This window comes from Penicillium atrosanguineum (genome assembly GCF_028827265.1).
Source record: "Penicillium atrosanguineum strain IBT 20685 chromosome Unknown utg000007l_segment0_segment0, whole genome shotgun sequence".
In the NCBI taxonomy this organism is placed as follows: domain Eukaryota; kingdom Fungi; phylum Ascomycota; class Eurotiomycetes; order Eurotiales; family Aspergillaceae; genus Penicillium; species Penicillium atrosanguineum.
The window spans coordinates 2,516,849-2,528,028 of record NW_026623139.1 but is presented as its reverse complement, the minus strand read 5'-3'; the positions used below and the strand labels follow the sequence as shown (position 1 = coordinate 2,528,028).

Here is an 11,180-nt window from a genome sequence, read left to right as displayed (position 1 = left end):
TGCAAAGTCAATCTAATTTGAGCAAACTCTCTCTAGCTCAATCTCTACTCCCAAGTCAATTACTCAAGGTCTTCACGAAGCTCCAAGAACCGTCAGCCAAGACCTAGCGAATGATACTGACCACAAATTCTGGCCTCGCAGTCACGATCTGGCAAATACGATCTGCAGAACACCCAACAGACCTTATTATACAAAAGATGCATGTCATATCGTTTTCTGCAACGCATGAAATGTACTAGCCCTGAGGATGTGGGAAAAAAAAATCATATGTAGACATCTGGAGTATTGGTTTGATCAATGCATGTCAATTTCACCGACTAACGTACAACACGCTAATGGTAAGTTTACGGTAGACTTGCAATTCATTTGAACTATTCTGCTGTATCTGAAGATAATGGTTTAGTCCTGAGCAATAATTAATGGTGCTCTTGAAAGGAATTTGGCGGCTTATGCTAAGTAAAATGCGTGGTAGTTGAGGGATATTGAGATTTTGAGCGGAATAAAGGCATCTGAACCCTGGAAATGGCCGTGTCTATGCCACAGCTGAGAGCAGCTCGATCCAGTCAACTTTATTTGAAAAGTGAGGACAACGTATTGATCTTCCGTTGTCACTAGACCTCATTAAAAATACGTATGCATAGTGCAGGTTCTGTTTTGGACAGGAATAGAAAAGTTACCATCTCACCTCGCCGTGCGCTTTTCATCATGATATCGATCAGACTTCCGATTTCGAAATAACTTGAGCGGCAAAGAAATGCCCTCCTCCATCTACCCCCACCAAAAAGTCGACATACCACCGATCCCAAAACCAGCAAACCGAGCCACAAGACACCAAACGCAACTTCAAAACATGAATCTTTAGATACCGAATTGATTGCATAATGAAATTTTCGATAAGAAACAGAAATTTGGCCTTCCGAGCTCATTAATCCATTCCATGCCTCTTCCTCCCCTTCCCCTTGCCCTTCCCCCTCGTCTTCAACTCCACGAACCCCAACTCCTTTAAACCCTCCGCCAATATCGAAGAATCCTGCATTCCTGGGAAATCCTTCGCCGGATAAACACGAAATGGATCCGACCATGCTTCGGCAAGAATGGGCATCGACTGACCCGTATCCTCCACCGAACCCCAATTCATTAGTCTAAATTGAAGTCGGTACGTGCCCGCTGTGCGAATCGAAAGATCAACAAAGATGAAGAATGTAGCGGGTTGGTGGAGTTTTGATGCATTGCGAAGGTTGCTGGGTCCGGCAGGTTCGGAGGGGCTTTGAGAGTATTCGAAAGAGGGATGTGTAGGAGCGGAGTTTGGATCCGGGTCTGCGTCAACGTAGAAGGGGGACATGAAGGCTTTGCCTGAGAGAAGGGGGGTGAAAAAGTCGTCGTCTGCGCGGGCTACCCCGTCCCCTTCTCTTTCTGGGTTTTGATCGTCTTGGATCGGGTTGGATGAATCTGGTACAGGGAATAATAAGCAGCCCACTGTAAAACGTGGGTCTTGAAGCATATCACGGTCATCTTGAGACTCGGAGTCAAAGTCTGACAGAAGGATTTGCACTATTGGGGGTGGGTCGACTGGACGGCGGTCTCGGTCGCCTGCGCCGCATGCTCGTGCTGCGAGGGGCTGCTGACGGATATGAAGGTGGTAACGGGATTGGGTAGATTTTCGTCGGGGTGGTGGTGAGGGTGATGATTGAGGTTCGTGGTGAAGGAGCTTATCGAAGCCATGGGGCATGCTGTAGTTTGGAGTTCGTTTTGGTTCTTGTGCGGTAGTTGGCACAGGCGCAGGAGCTTCTGGAGCTTCTGCAAAGGCACGAGAGCTATTTTCGGAGAAAACTGGGCTTCCTATAGGCGTTAAACCGCTGCTATGGCTGTATACTCTTGCCTGTCAGTATAGATTCTCATAGGGGGTGAACTCGCGCAGAGGTTTTCACATTTTTAACATGAAAGAACTGCTTGAAATCGGCGACACTGCACACGAGTACGAGAACTTGGCACAGAGAATGGCTCAATCGAAAAGGAAAACAAAAAAGAAGGGACTTTACTGGGACTCCAGATCGTATGTCCGCATCTGATGACTATACTCGCGGTCCTGACTCAACATAGGACTCGATCTTTCTTTATAGGGAGCGCCATGATACCCTTGTGGATCAATAGCGGAAGGTTCATAATGGTGCATTCGTAACGGAAGTGTATGAAGCATCGGCGGCTGGTTCATGTAGAGGTTCTCTGATGACAGCATATGCCGCGGGTCGGCATTTCTCTCTTGAACATGCCCTATTGACGGCAACCGTGGGCCATTTGGTGCCGTTGGCACTGGGTGGTTATAACTGACATCTGGCGGTAGAAAGTGACGGGGATCGTGCCGATAATACGGGTCATATGTCACAGGCATTTGGGCGGGGTGGCGTGCGTGAGACACCGGTTCGATATAAGATGCGTCGGGCGGGGGATTCCCACATTGCGATGACGGGGTCCTCGACATCTATGAGAGAACAGGCGGGGCTGGAGCAGGTGTGCGGCCGTTTGAGCTTATATTCAAGCCGTATTCGCACGGGATTCAGCTCGTAGGCATTGAGACCGACCCAGGAAGCGGTCAGGTCAGCCACACCCGCGCGGGAGGGATCGAAGTGCCGGAAAACAAATCCTCTTTTTATATATGTCAAAGTGTCGGAGACCACGGGGAGTAATGTGAAAGAATAGAAAGATGCATATCCTGAATCTGCTTGCGGTCAAGCGAAGGCATCTGATGAACCGCAGGGGGATGCAGCCCGTCAACAACACAATAGTATGAGACCCAGATTTCGGTGTGGTTGACAGTTGCCTCAAAGCTCTGCAGGGGTAGTGTGTTAGAAATGGGGTTTTTTGGGGTATTTTTCAGCTTCAGGATGAGAAATGTCAACGCAGGTTCGGATTTTCCCCCTCCCCGATGATCCCGGTCTGTCCAATCACCCTTAGTGATTGTGACAGGGGCAGGAAGGTGGGCTATCGAGTGTATTGAATTTTTAGCATGACCCCATCCGAGCTGGGTCCAGTACTGCTATTGGCGCTTAGCATCCACCGAAGGCGATGAAAAGGGAAGAGCCGGGGGAACGGGCCGAGCAGGCATTTGGCAGTGGGTGGGTGTCTCTGTTGAGCCTGTGCGTGGGAGGACTGGACGAGCCACTAGGGCCCGTTCCTGACAGCAACTAACGCCCGAAGCGAAGTGTATCGTCTTGAAAGACGGTCAACGCATTGTCAGCTTGAGGCCTTTCGTGCTGCAGTCGACGATACTCCTTGCGACTCAGGATTCTGGACGTGGCTTTTGACTTTGAGGCATTCAGGGCCAGTCGCCTGCGTCCCAGCCCGTTTCAGATGGTGGGAACTTTTGTTCCTAGGGGGTTGAGAAATGGGACCCTTAGGCGTGCACATGTGGGAAATCGAGATGGGCAATCTTATCCATCTATAGACATATACACGATCAAAATACGGGTACAAAATGGCCACCTGGACTAGCACTGGAGCTTTACTCCATGTTTTGGATCCCTCTAAATTAAGGGCCGTGTGCCCATGGTACGGCGGAACGGCGGAACGGTGGAACGGTGGAACGGGCCTCAGCCTGCGAAGAAAAAAAACTCAACGCCCCGCTTTATAAACTGGGCTTTGTCAACAGTGGTATCAGGGGAATGTAGCGAACGAGGAGTCCCGTCGATGGTATCTTGACCGACTAGCCCTCTGGGTGGGTTTCGACGGGCGTCGAGACCGACTTGGGATCACGGCTGCTGTGCCAATTGGGGAGGGACACCTTGAGTCCAGCCCGATGGTTAGCGTGGGACCCACGGCCCGGCAGTGGTTCGAGTCAGGATGATCTTCTTCGAAACCCCACAAAGCGGATCGTGACGGCGCGTCAGTGGCACTCGGCTCACCGTAATAATGGGCCTTTGATAATCGTGTCTAGTCGTGCTGCGTGCGGCGCAGGGTTGGCCTGTCACGGAGGTAGAAAGCTTCCGGGGAGCCCCTGGAAACTTTGGACCAACAGTCGGTAAGTCCGGCTGAGAGGTTTCCAGGAATTCAAAGGCCATTAGCGTTTCACGCCAGAAAAGTTCTAACTATCCCTCGCGTCGTATCTCGGCACGATCTGGTTGGTAATTTGGTCAGCGGATCCATCGAAACGCTGTCAAGATCTGATCGTCAAAAGGCAGCCATTATGGGGCTTAGAGAAGCGGACCACGTCTGGGTCGTTATTTGACACCAGACGGGTCGATGGGTCCAAGCGACAAGGCAACGTAGGCAATGTCAAAACCCACACTAAGTAGCTTGAGGCGTAACCCAAGCCGCAAGCGCCTCACTTAAGCCCCATCCATTCACGCCCGTCTATTGTGGAGATTGTCGAGCGATCAATTACCATTAGCTCGGGCTGTTCCCTACGGGCGGGTTTGGGCCGAACATCACCGGATCGTGCTCAGGGTTGAGATCGTTGGCGCCATTGGGTCTACAGATCAGTCCTTGTCCTCGAGACCGGCAGAACTTCGGTTTAGACCATGATTTGATATCCACAATTCATGCAACTAAAACTCGTAAATGTGCACAGAGAACCATTCGATGTCACGACCAGCCGAAAGAGAACCCCCTCGCAAGGTCCAAGTATCGCATGGTAGACCGAGAAGTTCCGATTGTTCTGTGGGCAGAGAGGTGCACAAGCCATGCGGGGGCGTTCCCTGCTGCAAGCTCCTGCAGAACTGGGAATCTCCTGGCGTGGCTGAAAGAGTATCGATCGGCTTGGAAACCGCTAGAACTGTAGAAATTCCTCGGTCATCATCTGAGAGTGGCTATCATTCGTGGCGAAACACGGTCGGCACACATGAGTTGCCACCGAAGAACAGAAGCACAAGCCTGCCAGCTGTCAAAATGTTGCCATATGTACCCTTGTTGTCGATCGCACGTCTTCAGCCTCGCCACGGGGCTGGGATTACTCCGTGAAGAGGCTGCGTTTGAGTGCGTGCTCAAGTGTTTGGCCTGCGATTGGCAAGCTTGCGGATGGCCCGAACAGAGGTGGATATCCATATCTTCATAGGTGCTGATCAGGGCAAATGTCGATCCAGAGAATAATTATCTATTAGAACCTTTCTCATGAAACATCACAATGGTTGGAGCAGAAAGAATTTCTGGATAAGGGGGCATTCGCCGGGGCAAACCCAGGGCAAAAAGTCAGTAGTTAATCAAAAGCGGATCTACTGTAAACTACCTATATCCACATTGATGTACACCTAATTTTCAAAATAAAAGACACTGCTAGCGGGCTTTACATGTGAGATCGTCATGTTCAGCTACGCCAAAGTTTCTGGGTTATGCAGCGGTGTTCGCAGCCACGTCCGCAGAGTGTTCCACCGCCGGGTCGAGCACGCTATTGAAATCCTAATTCACGCTTGGATCGACATCCAAATAGTACGGGCCATCCGAAACGCGAGGAATGCGATTGGGCGAAAGAGGCAAAGCATTGGGCATGTCCGAGGGTCGGATGTGCATTACTGCCCCAAATGGGGCATCAGATGGCGCTGCCCCACGATCTACGACACCGTAGTTCTTCCCAACAAAGAGGGCGACCATCTCGCCATACTGGCGGTCCCATGCCACAATGTATCCAGAGGGCTGCCATCGCTCATCGGGTCCGTATCGCAGATCCAAGGATCCCAGCTGCACGAGGTGAAGGGCTCTTGTCCCCTTTTGAGGCACGCCATTCACAATGGCTCTCGCCCTAATTAGCCCGAGAGATGCTGGTGACCATTTCTTCGACTCCTTAGTGGTGGCTGCAAGGAGATAGTCTGAAAACTCTATTGGCGAGTGTTCGACGCACCATCGTAATTGGAGGGTTGGGAATTCAGAGTGGAACGAGGCTAGGAGGTCCGGGTCAAAGTTGAGATGGGTGGTTATCTCCTGCTCATTCCCCGTCTGATCGATCAGCATATCTATCAACTGTCTCAGGTCGCTTCTTTGCCTGGAACAGCCGTAGGCTTGGAGATTAGGGTAGAGTCGTGCCGGCTCATCATATCCGGCGGAGTCACCATCGATGGTGAGCAAAGGTTGGTCCAGGAAACTTGACCATGCCGAGTCTGGTGCAGTGCTGACATGGCTCTTGTGCGCCCTTATCGCTTGGTTGTCTTGCCATTGAATGCCTAATCTCTCTTCCATATCTTCCATGCGAACTTCGAGCAACTTTTCGTAGTGGTCGCCTTGGACTAAGTCGGGTAGAGCCTCGCCCACTATGGGATCGTCAAGTAGAACGTGTATGCTTTGAAGATCTCCGATGTAGGGTAAAGTATCTTCACTGCGCATCGAAATATCCTCCAGGAACTTTGCAGCAGTATCTGACCGTCTAGCCTGTGTTAGAGACAGGATAACACTATAAGCCTGGTGACAGAACTTCTGGTTATTCGGATCAAAGGCGTTCATGAACTTGGTCCACGTAGTGTCCAATGCCTCCACGCTCTGTAACTTGGAGAGCAAGCACAGATACAGAGCCCAGTTCTCATGTTCCTGATGAGGGTCCCTCAGTAAGCAATCGGCCAGTCTGGGCCGCTTTTCTCGTTCGTGTTCTCCTTCGCCAGTGATCTCAGCAAGCAAAGCAGCCGTGTTATAACTCGGATCTTCAAAAAGAGCAGAGTCTACTTCGTGAAGGAGCGTCTGCAAGATCCGCCTAGGACTGGTCTTTTTGCTGAGCGGCGAAGAATCTTTGGAGCCCCCCAGTTTCTCATAGAGTTGCAAAAACCGCCGGAATGCGGAAGGTAATAGATTCAAAGCAGCATGATACATGCCGAGCTCAACTATTTGAGAGCTAATAGGGAGCTCAAGACGTTGGAGTCTCGCAATGATATCACTCAGGGTTGCAAGTATCTCAATGTATGTCTCATCTCGCTGGCAACGTTTCAGTGCATTTCCCAGTACCTTACATTCTCTTTGCTGCAAACGATCGGCTCCTCCATCATCAACGACCAATTTGTGAATGACATTTCTCAGTGAAGCCAGATCAGCCACTGATTGAAGGCGGCGTCTCTCTGTCGACTTGAATAATACATCCACGCCCTTTAGAGCGTTCCATAGTGCCGGAGGAGGGCTACTTGATTGCCATTCCGAGTCAAGAAGCTCAGTTATTGGTTTTCGCAAGCTTGTGTGGCGTTCATTTCCAGCATCTGGGTTTTTGGAAGACGTGAGAGCGAAGCGGAGTATCTCTGCGGCGGTGGGCTCATCAGATTGGGCGTCGCTGCAGAGATTAAGATTGTGTGTCGAGTAATTGCGTGTCAATGCTTTCAAGCCAGATCTATTCAATGTTTGTCGCATGAGACCTGAAAGTACTCGGCCAGATGGAGCCCTCATTTTGGAACACACCTGATTCAATGCGGAGGAGGCACGACGGCACGACCCACGAGTGGAGAAGATAAACTTGATAAGGGGCTTGTCTGGGGTGGCAGTTCACGGGCGGTGAATCGTGGCGGTGAGGCTGGGATGTCATCTTCGCCAGAGCCTGCGCTTCACTTTCTCGACACCTGCCCACGTATCGCCAACATTGATCTTACACCCGCTCCAACATGGTTACGACACGAAACCAGGAGCTCTCTACGGAGAAAGGCTCGAAATCCGAACAACCTGAGCAGACCGAGGGTACCATTAGCGAAGCTCCCACCCCATCCGAACCCAATGATGGAAAGAATGAGGACGATGCTGCTTCTCAAGCGCGTGACAGACAAGCACGTTTCAAAGCTCTGCAAGCTCGAGCTGTGAGTATATATTCTTCTTGTTCTAAAGCTTTGTTTTGCCTTTTTTGCAACACAAGACTGACTTTACACAGAAATCCGCCACGGAACGCAACTTGAAGGAAACTGCTGCAGAAACTCAGCGGCTATCTACCGATCCTGGCTTGGCGAACTCACTCTCGCGCAAACATGCATTCGCCTCTCACAATCTCCTCAAGGCGGACACAGAAGCCGCAGGCGAAGACTTCGAGCGCAAGCGAGCTTGGGATTGGACCATCGACGAATCCGAGAAGTGGGACCGACGCATGGAGAAGAAGCAGCGACATCGCGACAATGTGGCGTTTCAAGATTACACGCAAGATGCGCACAAGGTCTACAAGCGGCAGATGCGAGAACTCCCTGCCAACCTGGAAGCATACGAAAAGGAGAAGTTGGCCGCTATCGAGAAGGCTGCTGCCAACGGTGACCTTGAGATCGTTGAAACCGAGGACGGCGAGATGATCGCGATCGATAAGAACGGCAGCTTCTACTCGACTGCGGACAGCGTGGGCTTCACCGACAACAAGCCAAACCGTGCTGCTGTGGACAGACTGGTTGGTGATATTCAGAAGGCCGAGGAAGTCCGCTTGAAAAAGCGCAAGGAGCGTCGTGGTGATGATGAGGCAGACGTTACCTACATCAATGACAAGAACAAGCAGTTCAATCAGAAGTTGGCTCGTTTCTATAACAAGGTATGTTGAGTTCACTCCTATGGCTATGAAGACCAGCTGCTAACGTTTCAATAGTACACCAGCGAAATTCGGGACAGTTTCGAACGTGGTACCATGATCTAATGCGCCATGAGAATAGAGATAATATACATTTGTTGAGCACTGTGTCACGCCCAGGAAGCACCAGTCATCATGGCCAAACTTTCGATCATTTTGCCGAAACTTGTTTTCAGTGCGTCGTGCAAAGGGTTCAGATGTTAAAAACAGTGACCTTGCTCCCTTATAGCATACCTTTTCTCCAGGCCTTCGTTGCCAGCGCCTCAATCTGCTTTGTTTCGACGACACCCTTTGTTGTTGCCTCCTCCAATGCCTCGACCACGGCTTCGCCCACGACATCAACCTTGAGCGGTTTCTCTGCCATCGCCCCGAGGAAACCGAGCTTATTTCCCAGGAAAGTGTTAAATTCAGAGGCGACAAACCCACCTAGGGCGATCGGCAGGGTGAACTTCCTGCTGGAATCATACATGAAGCCTGGGCGAATGAAAATGCTTCGGAGGTCGGGGAGAGTGGATGTGATGGTAGCTTCGGCTTCTCTCTTCGTGGTGATGTATCGGGCTGGAAGCACCGGTGCACCAGCCGCGGCGGAAATGTACACAAAAGCTGGGACATGCTCATTCGAGGATTCTTGGGCCAGCGCAATAGCTACATCATAAACGATTTAGCTTCACCCCAGCTTTGAACAGCATTAGTTGCGCCATGACGTACCTGAATCTCTGTTCATCAATTCATAAGTCAATTGACCATCATTCTCTTTTGGTTCCAAAGCTTCGCCTTCTTTTCTTGAGAGCAAGTCCTGGCTTCCTAGCTTTGACGAGCTAAATGCCCGTTGTAGGCCACTAAGAATTGGCTCACGTCCTTGGACCACACCCTTATAATCGGCCTCGAGAAGGATTCCCATAGAATGCACAACGGCAGAGGCACCATTGAGAAACGGCTTGTAGCTTTCCGGCTTCAGCATATCGGCTTTGGCCCATTCAACTGAGCTTGCCCAGCTGGGACGTTCGGAGGAATCTGTCACGGTCTCCCACCGTGGCTCGCCGGAGCGACTGAAGAAGTCAGCTTGTGGAACATCAGAGCTTGCATAGTACCAAATAGAGTAATTACCTTAATGAAGTCACAGTCCATCCTCTAGCAGCAGCAGATTTGCAAATTCGGGATCCTGGAGCAGATCGTCAGTTTCCTGAGCTTCGGCGCAGATGCATTCCGAGTTGGGTGAGATATGAACCTAGGAAGCCACTTCCACCGGCCACGACAAGTCTTTTGGCAGCCATCCTACGATAATGAATATATGTAGTGACAGAAGTGGAATTGTGCAGTTCAAAAAGTCACAGTAACAGCGACTTTGGTTGCAGGAATCAAGCTATGAGAAGCTCCGACATGCCGTCACGCGGTCACGTGCACTGCAAATGCCGTCTCCGTCGCGTTGATTTCGCTTCGCCCTGCGCGACCCTTCATTGGACTCATCTCTCTTTGACTCTCTCTCCGGCTTTTCGAAATGCCCTCCAACCCAGGAAACAAGCGTGTCCGGGTGAGTATCGCATTTTTACAGCTAGTGACCTCGAAAGCCGACTAACATCGCATTCCAGGGTGTCTCCGTCTACCGACCTTTCAGTATGTCCCGATCGCAGCTCCGCCTTCCATTCAATAAGCCTCAATTCTAACCTCCACAGTCTTCGGCAGTGAGGCGCAGCTCTTTGACCCCGAGAAAAAACCCGCAAACTGCCCACCTGACCACACACACCAATGGCGCATATTCGTGAAAGGCGTCGACGACCAAGATATCTCCTACTGGTTGAAAAAAGTCCAATTTAAGCTCCACGAAACCTACGCTCAAAATGTACGCACGATCGAAACCCCACCCTTCGTAGTCGAGGAGACTGGCTGGGGAGAATTCGAAATCCAAATCAAGCTCTACTTCGCCCCCGAATCGAACGAGAAGCCGCAAACCCTATGGCACAGTCTGAAGCTGCACCCCTACGGCCCTGACGCGGAGGGTATGAAAGAGCGCCGAGAAGTAGTTGTTAGCCAGAACTACGAGGAGGTTATTTTCAATGAGCCTGTTGAGCCGTTCTATGAGACTCTTACAGGCGGTGGGGTTAACGGGGTGTCGAGGGGGAAAGGGAAGAACTCGAAGACGGGTGCTCGCACAGCGGATATTCCTGTGGGCGATAGTCCTAAGAATCCGTATAGTCGAGTGACGGAGAATAAGGAGCTTGATCGCATGGCTGAGGCGACGAAGACTGTTGAGCAGATGACTATGGCGGAGAAGGAGAGGTTGGTTGAGCGAGAGAAGAGGTTGGCAGAGCTACGAGAGAGTGAGGGTGTTCCGGCCAACACGAAGAGAAAATGACCGGTCAACCGTTACTATGTGATTGTCCGGCCTAGGGCCAGGCAGATGTTTGACATGGTTTTTTCGGCTGCAGTCTCCTTGTTGGCATACCATTCCATTCTCGAGCACTTTCGAACGCGTCATCTCACTCGCGCTCTCCAACGATGACTCCAACCTGACGGGTGAAGAAACCATGCTGCCTGAGATCACCAGTTTCTGACTGTGGTCTTATCCTTTCTGCGCATTCGAAGGGGTTATTGCCGAATTATCACAAAAGCCGCTACTGGTGATTTTGCATACTGGTCTTCTAGATCAGTTCCTTTGAGCTGCATCAGACGGACTCGTACCCAACGCACGAGA

The 11,180-nt window shown here is 51.0% G+C and overlaps 5 protein-coding genes across 5 annotated transcripts; 2 read left to right on the top strand and 3 right to left on the bottom strand.

Moving 5' to 3' along the window:
• Positions 1-925: 925 nt before the first annotated feature.
• On the bottom strand, positions 926-1,729 carry N7443_009146 (velvet factor family protein; the record flags this gene model as incomplete). Its single annotated transcript, XM_056889202.1, has 1 exon — positions 926-1,729. One exon carries the CDS (start codon positions 1,727-1,729, stop codon positions 926-928), a length of 804 nt encoding a protein of 267 aa, XP_056738504.1.
• Positions 1,730-5,388: 3,659 nt separating this feature from the next.
• On the bottom strand, positions 5,389-7,344 carry N7443_009145 (uncharacterized protein; the record flags this gene model as incomplete). Its single annotated transcript, XM_056889201.1, has 1 exon — positions 5,389-7,344. The coding sequence occupies one exon, from the start codon at positions 7,342-7,344 to the stop codon at positions 5,389-5,391; it is 1,956 nt and encodes a 651-aa protein (XP_056738503.1).
• Positions 7,345-7,556: 212 nt separating this feature from the next.
• N7443_009144 (pre-mRNA-splicing factor SYF2) lies at positions 7,557-8,554 on the top strand (the record flags this gene model as incomplete). Its single annotated transcript, XM_056889200.1, has 3 exons — positions 7,557-7,745; positions 7,817-8,452; positions 8,507-8,554. The coding sequence occupies 3 exons, from the start codon at positions 7,557-7,559 to the stop codon at positions 8,552-8,554; spliced, it is 873 nt and encodes a 290-aa protein (XP_056738502.1).
• A 157-nt stretch (positions 8,555-8,711) lies between these two features.
• horA (ubiquinone biosynthesis protein COQ11) lies at positions 8,712-9,762 on the bottom strand (the record flags this gene model as incomplete). Its single annotated transcript, XM_056889199.1, has 4 exons — positions 8,712-9,133; positions 9,197-9,537; positions 9,596-9,650; positions 9,717-9,762. The coding sequence occupies 4 exons, from the start codon at positions 9,760-9,762 to the stop codon at positions 8,712-8,714; spliced, it is 864 nt and encodes a 287-aa protein (XP_056738501.1).
• Positions 9,763-9,986: 224 nt separating this feature from the next.
• Positions 9,987-10,841, top strand: yaf9 (YEATS domain-containing protein YAF9; the record flags this gene model as incomplete). Its single annotated transcript, XM_056889198.1, has 3 exons — positions 9,987-10,019; positions 10,078-10,102; positions 10,162-10,841. 3 exons carry the CDS (start codon positions 9,987-9,989, stop codon positions 10,839-10,841), a joined length of 738 nt encoding a protein of 245 aa, XP_056738500.1.
• Between the last annotated feature and the right edge of the window lie 339 nt (positions 10,842-11,180).